Source organism: Marmota flaviventris, chromosome 5, assembly GCF_047511675.1.
Source record: "Marmota flaviventris isolate mMarFla1 chromosome 5, mMarFla1.hap1, whole genome shotgun sequence".
Taxonomy (NCBI): domain Eukaryota; kingdom Metazoa; phylum Chordata; class Mammalia; order Rodentia; family Sciuridae; genus Marmota; species Marmota flaviventris.
The window spans coordinates 108723296-108738954 of NC_092502.1; the positions used below are offsets into that span (position 1 = coordinate 108723296).

At 32.5% G+C, this 15659-nt stretch overlaps 1 protein-coding gene across 3 annotated transcripts in view; it reads right to left on the reverse strand.

Annotated features, from left to right (window-relative positions):
* Cert1 (ceramide transporter 1) overlaps window positions 1–15659 on the reverse strand; it is a 110630-nt gene that overhangs the window by 68615 nt on the left and 26356 nt on the right. For all 3 annotated transcript variants that reach the window (XM_027927618.2, XM_027927620.2, XM_071612516.1), the window contains exon 3: window positions 12076–12192. In XM_027927618.2, the coding sequence (XP_027783419.1) occupies window positions 12076–12192 (117 nt within the window). The remainder of the gene's footprint in view (window positions 1–12075; window positions 12193–15659) is intronic.

Below are 15659 nucleotides of genomic sequence, written 5' to 3' on the forward strand. Positions count from 1 at the left end.
TTGAAGAGGCTATCTTTTCTCCAATGCATGTTTTTGGTACCTTTGTCTAATATAAGATAATTGTAATTTTGTGGGTTAGTCTCTATGTCCACTATTCTATACCATTGGTTTACCAGTCTGTTCCCTTTTCTTCAACCTCTTTTCATTCTGTTACTCAGAAAAATTTCCATTGTCATATATTCAACTTCACTGATTCCATTTGCTCAAATCTGCCTTTGAATTCCTTTAGTGAATTTTTCATTTCAGTTATTGTAATTTTCTGCTCTAGAATTTCTTTCTTCTTTCTTTTTAGGTTTTCTCTCTCAAAATTTTTTTTATTATAGATGGACACAATACCTTTATTGTATTTGTTTATATTTCTATGGTTCCAGGGATTGAACCCAGTGCTACATGCTAGGCAAGCACTCTACCACTGATCCATAACCCTAGCCCTAGGTTTTCTCTTACTTGATATTTCCGTTTTCTTCAGATTCTCCTTTTTTAATTATTTTGAACATCATTATGGTAGTTGATTAGCCATCAGATCTTTTTTAGGGGCAGTTTCTATTGATTACATTTTTTTTCTTTGAAAGGGTCAAACTTTCCTGTTTCTTTGTATAAACTATGTTTTTTGGTTTGCTTTTTTTTTTTTTTGTTCTTGTTGTTTTTGAAAACTGGGAACCCTTAAATCTAATAGTGTGGCAAGTCTGGAAACTGGATTCTCCCCTTTCCCCAGGGTTTACTGTTTTTATAACTGTATTTGTGTGTTTTATTGTTATAGGAGGTTTCTGTGCCAAAAATCAGCCCAAGGTGTAAAGGTAAGGTATTCTTAGGTCTTTTCTGAACTTGTGCCTTTCCCTATACATGCAGTCACTTTCTAATTTCTCCCAGTTTTTTAAAAAAATATCTTAAATGTTGGTCCTCAAAATGGGAAAAAAAAAAATAAAAATGAAGGAAAAAGAATATACTGGCCTTTTAAATACCCTGAAAATCACTTTGGCTGGAAGGAAAGGATCTTGGCATAATGAGGGGGAAGGAGGCAAAACAACAATGGTTGCTCAAGTCTTTGTCTAGGACTCTGTGATTGTAAGAGCAGCAGAGTTTGGAGCACAGATCCAGAAATTTGAAGACAGGGTTCTTTGTGCCCACCCTGGCTCCCACAAGCTGCAGTACAGTTTGCTCAAGGAACATGGTCATCTGCTTGCCATGGGGATGGAGCTGAAATTAACCAAAATCATCAGCAATTTACCATTTAAGTGCTACCATTTTCCTGAAGTTACAAGCCTTCAATAGCCTCCAAATCTACAAAATAGTTACATCAGATAGATTCTGCCACTTTCCCAGGTAGAGAGATAGACTTCTGATTCTTTTTCCCGTGCCAGCTTCTCTAAATCTTTTCTCCACCTATAATGTTTTTTTGGGGGAAATGTACACAGAGTAAGAAAATATAGCAAAATAAAGAGTAACTGTTGGGTTATGAGACTGAGGGTAGTTTTTGTATTTTTCCCCTTTTAATGAAAACTATTAGTTTAAAAAAAACAAGGGAGGTCATGTGTAGTAGCATGCCTGTAATCCCAGTGGCTCTGGAGCTGAGGCAGGAGGCTCATGAGTTCAAAGCCAGCCCCAGTGATTTAGGAAGACCCTAAGCAACTCAGTGAGACCCTGTTTGGAAAAAAAATTAAAAAGGGGGATGTGGCTCAGTGGTTAAGTGCCCCTGGGTTTAATTCCCAGTACATCCCCCACACACAAAAAAAAAAAAAAAAAAAAAAAAATCAAAACCAAACAAAAAAAGCACCCAAGGGTGGGAGAAGCCAATAAAATGTACATAAGAAAACTATTGTTAAGAATGATTTTAAAATATTTGATAAGAATTGTCTGATCTATAAATTCAAGCAATGAAATTGAAGAGGCCATCAAAAGCCTACCAAGAAAAAAAAGGCCAGACGGATTCTCAGCCAAGTTACACCAGACCTTTAAAGAATAACTAACATCAATATTCCTCAAATTATTCCATGAAGTAGAAAGGAGGGAACCCTTCCAAACTCATCCTATGAAGCTAGTATCATCCTGATTCCAAAACCAGACAAGACACATCAAGGACAGAAAATTTCAAACCAACATCATTTGCATAATAGATGCAAAAATTCTTAATAAAATACTGGCAAATTGTATACAAAACATATTAAAGAGATAGTGCATCATGATCAAGTGGGATTCATCCCAGGGATACAAGTTTGGTTCAACACATGGAAATTAATAAACATAATTCATCACCATCAATAGACTTAAAGACAAGAATCACACCATTATCTCAACAGATGCAGAAAAAGCATTTGACAAAATACAGCATCCATTCATGCTCAAAAACACTAAAAAAACTAGGGATAGAAGGAACATACCTCAACATTGTAAAAGCTATATATACTAAACCTGAGGCCAACATTATTCTAAATGGAGAAAATTGAAAGCATTCCCTCTAAAAACTGGAACAAGAAAGAGATGCCCTCTTTCACCACTTCTATTCAACATGGTCCTAGAAACTCTAGTCAGAGCAATTAGACAGAAACAACAACAACAACAACAAAATTAAGGGGATAAAAATAAGAAAAGAAGAACTCAAACTATCCCTTTTTGCTGACAACATGATTCTATACTTAGAAGACCCAAAAAACTCCACTAGAAAACTTCTAGAACTCATAAATGAATTCAGCAAAGTAGTAGGATATACAATTAACACCCATAAATCAATTGCATTCCTATTCGTCAGTGATGAATCCACCTAAAGAGAAATTAGGAAAACTACCCTATTCACAATAACCTCAAAAATAAATAAAATATTTGGGACTCAATCTAACAAAAGAGGTGAAAGACCTCTACAATGAAAACTACAGAACCCTGAAGAAAGAAGTTAAAAGGGGATGGTGTATTCACAAGATTGGACAGGGCAAAGTGTGGAAAAGGAAGGAGAGATGGAAATGGGAAAGACAGTAGAATGAATTTGACATACTTGCCTAGTTCATATATAAATGCACAACAGTGTAAACTCTATATATCATGTACAACCACAAAAATGGGATTTTATACTCCATGTATATATGTCAAAATACATTCTACTGTCAAGTATAACTAAAAAAAGCAAATAAAAAAATTTTAAAAATTGTCTGACCTAACTGTACAGGTAAGTTTTTTTTCTTTTTTAAATAAGGTTGACTAATGATTTAGTTTTTGTTTAAGTATTTTTTTTTTTTTTTTTAGTTGTAGATGGACACAATACCTTTATTTTGTTTTATTTTTATGTGGTGCCGGGGATTGAACCTAGTGCCTCATGAATGCTAGGGAAGCGCTCTACCACTGAGCCACAACCCCGGCCCTAATGATTTAGTTTTCAACTATGCAACCATTAAAAAAAAGGAGGATATTACAATGTTACTACTCACTGATCAATGTTCCCATAATCCATTAAATTTCATTTGCATGTAAAATGGGAATAACACCATTGGAAGGCTTCTTCTGTGAAAATTAAAAAACACTTTGCAATATCTAATTATTCCTTCTATCATCAACCGATCAGAGAGGTATTACTGAAAATGACAAAGGGTTAAAAGTGAATACTAATATAAGCATCCCTATCACTGACCTCATCTTATCTGTTAAGTACATGGAATTTCTATGTGATTGAAAAACAAGACTAATTTTCAAATACAATAACATTAACCTGTAGGACATTCATTTAATACCTATTCCTACTGTCCCTACCCCAATGTTATTTTTCACACTTCAATATCAAACAAAGAATATCTGCCAGGCAATAAAGACAATATAAACAAAATAAAATTATTTGCTAAAAAAGAATTATTTTATGAAGAGTAGTTTTAAGTTCTTGATTTTTAAATAAACATTTTCTCCTAGCTAATGTCCAATATACTCAGTAAGTAAAGTTAGAAAAACAGTTTCCTCTGCTGTCAATGTGTAAATCATCCCATCCACCATTACTTTCCACATAAAAAATACAAAAAAGCAGAATCCTATCGGTCGTAATGGCTATTAGAAATCTTCCCTCCTGATTACTGCAAAACTAGTAAATTTATACTAAATTATAAAATACATTTCTAGGACATTACACTTGTGTAACTGCCAACCCTATTCTTTCCTTTATGCAGATAATTACACAATTAACTATAACTGGATGGCTAATGCATAATAACCTGGTATGAAAAAGAAATTAGTTTTTTTTTTTTTTAAACTTTGAGAAATTCCAAGAAATCCAGGAAGGGTTGAAGCTGAACTAAGAGATAGGGAAAAGGTCATGACAAACTAAGGAAACAAGAACCAAAGATAGAATAAGAGAGCAAAATTTATGAATAAACAGGAACCATGACAGATAAAAGACATAAGAAGATGAAAATAACCTACATTATCTAGCTGGGGGCAGGTGATTAGACAGTAATTGTGTTTTGTTAACAATAAGACCACACAAAAATTTAGTATACAACAGGAACGTTCTCCACAAGAAGGCATTCTAAACTTTCTTGGTTTGGGGTAATTTTATCATTGTTCTTGGAACAGACTATTGCCTTTTCTCTGTAACCTAAAGGGTTTAGTCAAAATTATGACAACAACATTTCTGGGATCTTCAAATTTTCAATATTCATTTGATCTTAGTAGACATCTATGTTCAATCTTAGTAAGCACTGCCAATTTTTTTCCCCAAAGTATTTGCTCAACTGCCATTAGCACTGTATGTGATGCTCCACATCCTCACCAACACCTGGTTTTAAGCTTTCCCTCCCTCCCTCCCTCCCTTCCTTCCTTCCTTAAGCTATTCAGTGGATGTACAGTGGTAGAGTTCACTGAGGTTTAAATTTGCACTACAGGAATAACCAATGGTATGACATATTTGCATATGTTTATTAATTATTTGGATCTATGAGTTCAAATATTTTAGCTCCCTCCACCATCTGAACCTGTGCTACGAACTGAACCCAGGACTCTGTAAAACGCAAGGCAAGTGCTTACTGAGTTACATAGCCAAACTCTGGCCTACTTCCCCCCTTCCCTTAAATAAGTTTTTTAAACTCATTATACTGATTTCTGAGAAATTCCCTGGCAAGACATAGGATCTTGTCATGTTATATTTCTTCAACTAGTTATACAATATATATTAGTTAGCAATCTCAATACTGTCTTTCCTTACTGTTCAATATAAAGTATTTCCAAATCTTTTTTGCCAACTTGATAAAAGATAACCACCTTTTTACACAGAAGAACGCAGCTGAAAACTCCACAAATTACTGATCATTGTTCCTTCTAAGATGATGTACTTTATTAAGCATATGGGTAAAAGAAGTTCAAATTGTAGATGTTGGTTCAGATGAATCCATCTTTCAAAAAAATAGCAAGCAACAACTGATAAATATAAAACTGATAAATATAAATTAAAAAAAATAAAGTTCCTTTACAAGCCCTTGAGAGTTGTATTATTTTTATTCTAGAACACGACAAATATTAAAGAGGCTGGGCACCTTGTTTTCCTCCTTGATTTCATCAACCTCAGCAGGGCTGATAGTGTGAAAACAGCCTAAATTTAGTTGTTTTAAAAAAGAAAAAAATCATTTACTAACAAAATGACATGGCTTGCTACATGCAATTTAGTGATTAACTCCCACTATTAAAAACTAATCCAATTTCTGATCTTAAAGAGCAAAACATTCAGTGGTAAAATGAGGTTTCTTTGTACTTAGGTCAGTTGTGATTCTATATAGTAATTTTTCCACAACTTATCTGAGAAAATGGTAGGGTTCTAACTATTCTGGCAGCTACTATATTTGCCCTTCCCTCAAAATTTAAAACTCTTAAAGGGGAAGTAAAATAGATTTTAACTTCTTTCTTCCACCATTATCCTACGATGCAAATAGGTAAGTGGGCAAGTTTTAATACACTAATGAAATTACTCATTATAATTTAAAAAAAATTATATTTGCATTTTCCTCCAGTACTTGCGGGGAGGCAATCAAAAGCAGTGCAATGCCACTTAGCTACAGCTACAGCCCTTTTTATTTTGGTTTTGATACAAGGTCTCATTAACTTGCCCAGGATGGGCTAGAAATTGAGATCTTTCTCCCTTAACCTCCTAAATAGCTGAGATTATAGGTATGTGCTATTGTACTGAGCTTTATATTTGCATTCTAAAGCTTTGGCAAATTAAACAGATTTGAATTTTAATCTAAGTTTATATGGTAATAATTTATAATGCAGACAAATATAGAAGGATCCATATAGTGGTTAAAAATTTTTCTAATATTATAGTTGATTAAAATTGGCACACAAAAAGATGATATGATTTAACATGACCTTGATATTTAAAAACTGCTAAGTGCCAACAGGTAGTTCTGCTATCTAGCTCCTTTGTCCCCTGGCCTTGGTTCTGGGGAACAAATATTTATCTATTTTAAAAGTTTCCTAAGACAATGTCAAATTTTAAGACAAAAGAAGTTCAAGGTGTCAAGAACAAATTGCTCCTAAAATTAGAAAAATTGTAGCAAAGTGAAACTGATCCAGAGATAGCATGGGGAAAACTTTTCTTTATGGCAAATAGCCAACACTTTTTTTCTTTTTTATTTGCAGTATAGGAATTAAACCTCTATCACTGAGTTATATAGTCCCAGTGACATGTTTATGTTATTTATTTATTTTTTTGGTACTGGGGATTGAACTCAGGGACAGTCAACCAGCCCAGTTTTACTGAGTTGCTTAGCACTTTGCTGTTTTGCTGAGGCTAGCTTTGAACTTGCAATCCTCCTGCCTCAGCCTCCCGAACTACTGGGATTACATGCGGGCATCACTGTGCCCGGCACAGTGACAAAGTTTTAAAAAGTCTTGGCATCATTTAGGAGTCTTGAGTATCATAAAAATGGTTCAATCCATGGAAATTGTTTGCCAAAGGAAGATTTTTTTCCCCACACTTTTCAAGTAAATGTATGAACTCCTTTTCAAAAACTGTTTTCCACATAATTTCCTCAGACTGAGAATAAATCTTTCTTTTGAAGGTATTCAATGATGCTTCACACATAAATCAGGTCTTCACAAATGAACAGAAACAAATCCACAAACATTATATTGAGAAAAAAGAGTCTGTAGATTCCCACTACAGAAAATCAGTATCTGTAAAAATTTACTACTTGGAATCTTCCTCCCTAATTATTTACTTCGCTATAGTTCCTCATGACCTGGATAATTTTTACAATGTGGAGAAAATCTCTGAATGGCCCATGAGTACCAAAATTTGGGGATCTGCTATGGTTGCTCCCATGTGAAAATAAAGAAATATCATGATTACCACAAACTATGTCTGAGCCCAAAAACTTAACTTTATCAAGAGGATTCCTAAATATACTAGTGCCAGGAAAGCCTATCTGTTTGGTTTTATGGGGAGTTGGGGTGGGAGAGTGCATTTCTTTCATAAAAAACAGAAACTTCAAATCAACATCATATGTACTCTAATTATAAAAAAATTCTAGGAATGATCTTAAATTTCTTTTAATAATATAAATCTATACATGATTTATAACATTTTGTTGATTAGAAACCAGTGAGAAAATGTATAGATATGCCCTTTGATAATCTTTATTAGAAAAATGAGCATTTAAGCAAAAAAAAAAAAAAAAACCCAACCATCTTAACATTAATATAGATTTTACTTTATAAAGAATTTTTACAAACACTATCTCATTTGAATGGTAATATGGGAGATGATGAAGAGATTTTAAAAAACCAAAATAAAATCCCATCTTCAGAAATAATTTATTCAGTGTTGTCTCAGGATAACTAAATGCAGTATATTAATGTATATTACTTGAAAAAGTCAGCACATAATTTCATAATAAAACTAACATTATATATATATATATATATATATATATATATATATACACACACACACACACACACACACACACACACTTTTCTATGTATTAAATTGAAAAAGAGTCTCTGAATTTAAGAATAACTTTGGGAATACCTTTCTCCTGCAGGGGCTACTCTTTAATGTCATACTAAATTATGCAATTTCTAATATATGGAGAAAATATGAATTAGAGAATTATCTAAGACTTTTCTTTTTAGTGAACAAGTTATTCTGGAAGAGTATAAATCCGTTATGTATTTGTCAGTAAACATTTGAAGGGACAGAAAATCCTCCAAATAATTTCCCCATAAAATGTTTTAAAATACTGTATATTATTTCAACTGCAAATTTTATGTGACCAGTGCTTTGCCGATTCCTAATTAATTATATTATGTCTAAGCCTTTAAGGAGCTTGTAGTCTAACATAACACCATAGATAAGAAAAATATATGAATGTTGTGATAAGCAGTCCATGATTTAAGTTAACAAAATATATTTCACATAAATACATTTTTATAAGATGGAAGAAGCACTTGGTCAAAAGCCCTGGTTCTCAGGTTGGATAAACCTAGTATGAATACCAGTTCCTTTACTATTTTGGACAAGTTACTTAGCCTTTCTCTGCCTCAAAAACAATCTATAAAAATAGGATAATAATGCTCATAAATGTATGGATAAAATGTGTGGATTGGGTTATTTTGCTTGCTTGTTTTTCTTTGGGGATGGTAACATATGGCATATTGTGACCTTTCTTCCTATAGTTAACTTTTTAAGGTCACACAGGTAGTACACAGTAATTCTAGGATCATCCTATCAGGCATACATTCATCCTCAAAAATGTTAGCTAATATTACCACCATCACCATTATTATCGAACATGTTCTGAAGATAGAACTGTTTTGTGTGTATGCGTGTGTGTAGGTGGCGGGCAGGGAGCAAGTGAGATGTATCAATACATAAAAGTTTATTATAATAAGCAGAAAGGCCTCTTGGAAGGATGGAACAGAAACCTTCAACCTCTTCTTCTAACATTTTTTTTCTGTTGCATGGGAGAAATTTTTCATTTTATTTTTTCACATTCATAAACACTTTTAAAATTTATTAAAAATATATTTTAAGGTAAAGCCTCAAACAGCTTTAAAAATGAAAAGGATTCATGAAATAAGATTATTTCACTATGACAGAAAGTCTGGTATCCTGAGATGTCAGTCTGGAAATAAATGGAAGCAATGTCTAGCCTTCCTTCTCAAGGCAGAGTCTGAAGGAGGGCTCAGAAGACGACAGAAACCTTGAATATAGCAAACAGAGGTTTCAATCTCTTGGATTTTGAAAAATTACTAAAACCTGCGTGGAAACTCTAAGAAAAAAAATGGGGGAAAAAAAGAACGGAAGAAAAAACAATTCTGAAGGCCTACCCAATACCATCAGAACAACAAAAAAAAGATAGGTCTACTGTTCCAAATGTTCTGTCTGGAGATGTTAATTACAAATATAACAGAATGAGCTGAAATATGGGAACCCAGGCTAATTGTGAAGTACAACTCTTGGTTTATTATTATTGGGTTATTTTGCTTATTTGTTTTTGTTTGGGGATGGTAACATATGGCATATTGTGACCTTTCTCCTACAGCTAGTACACAGTAATTCCAGGATTCAAATCCATATTTGCCAGACTCCAGAATCTAATACTGAAGCACTAACCAATACAACATTACTCTGTCTTTTGACAGTCCATGAGCAAAAAGAGGAATTCATATTTGTCTTTTAATAGGTAAGAGACAGACGATACACTAAGAGGTGATTTACGGGAAGTGTTTTCTAACAACTGTTAGAAAAGAGAATTAACACAAAATCAAATCCTAAAACACCATGAACTAAGGACAGTATAGTCTCAAGCAAGGTACTTAATTTTAATCTAAACCAATTTCCTCTTCTGTAAAACCATACTTTCCATACTTTTCAGGATGCCAGAGAGCTAATAAAACTCATAGTACACTTATCCTATCATCATCACACCTTAACATTTTGATATTAATATTGAAGATTAAGACAACAATGGATGCTTAAATGGTAAAATTACTAAATTTAGGCTCAAAACTCAATATTACTAAATGATACTGAAGAATGAATCAGGAAACATCTCTCTCCCTATCCCTGGGTATTAAGGAAAAAGTAAAACTTTGCTGATATATATCTGGTGATAGCATTGGAAATCTCTCCCTCCTATGTTAGTTGAATATTATTTTCAGAGTTTATATTTTACTTAAAAATTCACTGATGTGCTGCTTTGTTGGCACATATCACTTTACTTTTGTGCAATAAATAATTATTAATAATAATAATTTCTTTGTCTATGAATCAATGATCTCTAGAAATAAGAAAGGGAAAGTCTGTGCAATATATTTGCAACCATGCAGTTGAATCCTTCTTCCAGGAACTTAAAAATTACCAAAAATGTGTAATCTTAACTTAAAACCCATTGTTCTAAGAAAGATTTATCTAACCAATTTTCAATGAGGCAAAAAAATCAACAATATATGAAAGAAATATATGCTTCATGCATTCATCTTTACTCAAAAGAGAAGATAAAAATGGGAATTTCTGCTGGACTTTACTGAGGAAGGTGAGCAAAATAAAAATGATTTAATTAAAACACACACAAAAAAACTAGTCTTAAATCTAAATCAACTGATTAAGACTTCAAAAGGTCATCTCATTAAAAATACAGAAATGAGTTCTACTTAATAACATCTTTAATCACCAGTAAAAGGACTGGCTCTGATTAAATATATGAAAATAGTCCACTCTCCTCCTTATATGTACATTTAGCTACTCTCACTTAATGTAAAACACTTATTCCAGAAACAACATGGTATAATTTATTGAATTTAGTTTGACTTCAACACCCTCGCTCTTTCCACCATGCCATAAATAGGGATATATAGTCACTTTGGTAAATAACATTATATGTCATTTATTCCTTACTGTAACTTTAGGCAGAAATACCACCCTTGACAGCTTAGAATACACATGAAGAGGTTAGTTAATTCCATGCCCAATGTCACAAGTGGCAGAAGCTCCTATGTTTCAATCCAGGTCAGCCTGGCTCCAAATCACTGAGATTCTGGAATTCTGAGTTCATTATCTCTTTTAAATAATATAAAAATGGTTCTTATTTTTCCATGTTTATTCTCTTTTCTGTAGTAATAATACCAAGATAATTAAGACTTAGAAATTTTAAATTTTAAATCAATATAGTACTCAACCTAAAAAAAAAAAAAAAAAGAAATTCATCATAGTCAAGTTTTCTTTATGTTGAGGAAGACTCATAATAAATCAATAAAGAAAACAAATGATAAATATCAAGAAGATGTGCATATGGCATTTTAGACCAGACGGGTTTTTCTTGTTTTGTAGTACGTATGTGCTATGACTGATAAAAATAACCAAAACAGGTGTTTCAACTAGAAGTCTGTGAAACCCATAGGAGCAAGTACAGACAAGAATATGAACAGGCATAAAGTTCTCTTAAGTCACACTTAAGAATGGCATGGTGATTTTAGAACTTTACTTATATCTTGTTTTATTGTATTACTGAATTAGCTAATAAGGCAGATTTATTAATATCAATGTGTTTCTTTAGTCTGCTTACCATTTACTAATAGCAATAGTCAAAGATTAGTTTTAAATTATAATAATGTGGCTTACATAATTATATCAAAAAACTTTTTGTATGATTATCATTAAATAGCTTTATGTATTTATAAAGATTAAATAATTTTCAAATGTTTGCATTAAGAACCTACCCAAATGGTTTAATGTGACTTAAAAAATTAACATTAAAGCTTTTACATATTACAGTTTTACAATCTAATGTTATTTCAAAAATCCTTTTTCCTTAGATCATTTAAAAAGGTATTTATTATAAAGCCAATCCCAACATAAAAATTAAGGTATGCTTAGTGAAACAGGATATATTTTGTTTCAATCAACAATGAAAAATATTCATTCTAACAAAACCTTAGTGTAAATCAAAATTAGAAATGAAATTATTTCAAAAATTTACATCTGTACTATTTCAGTCTTTATAGCTCATATAATGCTCAAGTTTTAAATAATAGCATATCAAGATTGCTTTAAAGAAGTTATCACCAGGATTAATCCTCCATGAACAATAAATACAGAGCTCTTACCTTGTGCTGTTCTATGGCATCTATCCACTGCTGTCTATGATCTGGGTCCTGAGCACGAAGATACCAGACACTATCATTTACACTAATATCAAATCGACATTCATCAAAATCATGAGGCTGTGGAGAAAACGAAGAAAATGAAAAGCAAAGCTAGCTATATTCTTAAAAGTACTATATCCTATAGCAAAAACATAAACATCCTCATTCTGTGCTGCTGGGAGACTTGTTATTCGTTAATTTTTTTTCTCAAATAACTTCTTTAAAGATGTTTCAGATAACAGAAAACATGTCATAGTTACCAAGTCCAAGTTTCGTTCACTATTCCTACAAATGACTTGACACATAAACCATGAACAACTATTTTAAAAACAAAATTAACATTGTTCATCAAATACTTCAAGTTAGCTTAATTAGTAGGAACACGTCCAAAAGCACAATTTTTGAAAGGGACAAAAGTAAGTTTCAGAAAGACATTTACTATCTTTTTGCTTACTCTATTATTCAAAAGTAAATTCCCATTAGGAATAACTTTATTTTATTAAATATTATAAAATTTAACAAAACAAGATAAAATAGTTTTAATACTTCTCCCATAATATCTAAAATTAAATGCTAGGCTTTTATATGTCTTTGACAGTGACAGCCAGAAAAGCTTCCAAAGAAGAGCAAAAATAAAATGAACATTACAAGACCTATGTGAGAAAGCCAGAGGAAACTCTCTGCACCACAGTAGAAGCATCCAGTGAAAATGCCAACTTTTGATTCTGTGCTTTAGACTCTTCATATGAATATGTAAAATGAATGTTTTATAATCTTATTTTTTCCCCAATAAATGAATTAAAATATGACATGATTAGACCACATTTACCACCTCTTCTACTAGGTAGGGTGGAATCAATTTCCTTTCCTGTGTGCAATCTTATCCTTAAAGGGGAGAGAATCCTCTCTGTTCAGGGTAATAACAAACTTATTGGTTGAATAAAATCTACAAAGTTGTACCTCTGGGGATTATTGTTTACTCTTTTCCTCCTTTAACAACATCAACCTTTCATTTCTTTATCAATTTATTTAGCAAAAACAATAAAACTCCACAATGTTCTTTAGCCTATGAAATAATTTCTCTTTTAAGACAAAAAAAAATCATGGTTCTGATTGGCTAAACACACAAATTAAACACTGCCTGAGTTACTATGTGCTGGGCCTCACAGTGCTACAGTGGAAGGAAAGTATGCTACAAAGAAGTAAAAGGGGAAAAAAAAGAAGTAAAAGAGAAAAACAAGATAATGCATACCCTACTTCAGTATGTACAATTAAGTCATGTAAAATGTATGTTTTATATTCTTGTTTAACATTCATAAAGAAAATAATGGCTATAAATTTAACTGCATGCTATACATTCACATATTTGAATGATGGTGCCTAGTTACTGAGAACAACTTCTTAGAGGAAATGCAATATAATACTATATTAAGAACAAAGTAAAGAAATTAAAAATAATGAGTCTATTTTTTTATTTTAAAATTTTTAATTAATTATTTTTTTTTGCAGTGCTGGGATCTAATCCAGGCCTCAAATACATTAGGAAAGCTCTCCACCTCAGTCTATTGTTGTAAGTTAACACAGAGGTTTTTAAACTTTCACTCCATGATCTTTCTTGTTATATTTCCATCCCCCTATATCTCAAAATGTTTTTGTGTTGTGTTCAATATCCTCATTAAAGCTTTAGAAAAGTAAAAGTTCATAATTTACTAATTTCAGCAAAAACTTTTCTATACACACAAAGAACCAATTTTATCATCAATTTGCAAAACAGATACATAAAAGATATGCACGATTTATCAAAATATATAAAAAGTTTGTGAACAAAGAAGTTGTAAATTTAATAAGAGAAATAGTCTATAAGTGAAGAAAATGACAGATTTGGTCTTACCAAATGTGCAAAATTTGTGTTTAAGAGAATAAATTCAAACATGTTCAAGAGAATAAATTAAAGATAACAATTATGTACAGTATATAATATTTGGTAAGATAATAAATGACTAGTATAACATAAATAGATAACATAAGGTATGTTACTAGTTTAAGCATACCATACTATATTTCTTAATTTTTGGCGTATTTCAACTACTTACTTAAAAACAATTTTATTGTAAAAAAGATATGTCATTATTATACTACCAGTAGTTTATTGCATCAGAGGCCACACTAAGTGACCTATACCATTCAAGGTTTGTGTAAGTACACTCAAGGATATTTATAGAATTAACGAAGTACCTAATTACACATTTCTCAGAAAGTGTCACATTAAGCAATATTTGGCTATAAGGAGTAGACAAGAAAGGAAAAGCAAATATCTTAAATGGTGCTTTCAAAGATGAGAATGCAACAAATTTAGCAAAAAAATATACTACAACCTGGAAGAACAGATCCAAAAAGATCAATACAAAGACATTCTGTGAATAAAGAAAATGCTAGTCATTATTTCTCAATCATTTTATATGATTCCCACAGACCCTCCCTCCTCCAAGAAATAGTATAGAATAAGATTTTGTCTGCCAGTTTTTTTTAAAACCACAAACCACTGTAATATCTAAGGTTTCATTCCCCTAATAACCAAGGTGTCACTACAACTGAGAATACATGCTACAGAAGAGAGTCATCTACAATAGGTGGGTCTCATGTTATCTCATGTCAGCATTCACTGTTAAAGATAAAAAATATTCCAAAAGGTGAAATGAATATATGGTTCTTACATCCATTATCTATCAATAACCTTATAGGACAAAAGAAGCATAAATACACAAGTAAAAATACAAAGTTGGGCTGGGGATGTGGCTCAAGCCGTAGCGCGCTCGCCTGGCATGCGTGCGGCCCTGGTTCGATCCTCAGCACCACAACAAACAAAGATGTTGTGTCTGCCGAAAATAAAAAATAAATATTAAAAAATTCTCTCTCTCTCTTAAAAAAAAAATACAAAGTAAAGTAATGGAATGTAGTAATTGACTTGGTAGGTTTGAGAAAGCTGAAAATTAAATATCTACAAGAGAAAAGAACACAAAAGAACCAAGTCAATTTGTATGCAATGCTGGAGAAGGGAGGGAACCTAGCCCTAAGGGTGAAGACATGGGTGAGGCTGAAAATAAAACTGACTGAGCCATTCAAAGATGCAAGTAGGCACCTGAAATCCCACATGCCCATCCCAAGCATTGATGACTGCCTACTTAAGTCTGTGCAGTAACCAGAAGCTCCACTCTCCATCCCCTTGCAATATGAAATCATTTCTACACAGCATAGGGTGGGCTCTTTAAAGAGAGTAGTGAAGGAGATAATGCAAAGCCTTCATAGTAAAAATAACTTCTTGACTCCCAGAAGGCTAGGACCCATACTTGCTCCTTCTAATCCCTTCTGTAAGAAGAATCAATCATCTATGGGAAAACTAATCCAAAAAAAAGCAGGGGATGGGGGTGTGTGAGGGGGTTGGGGGGAGTGTGGGGGGGTGGGTGCGCATGAGTTAATGAGATTTGAAGGTTTCATACCCAGGCACTTTATGACCATAAAAGTTTTAAACTGTGAAGAAAAATTTA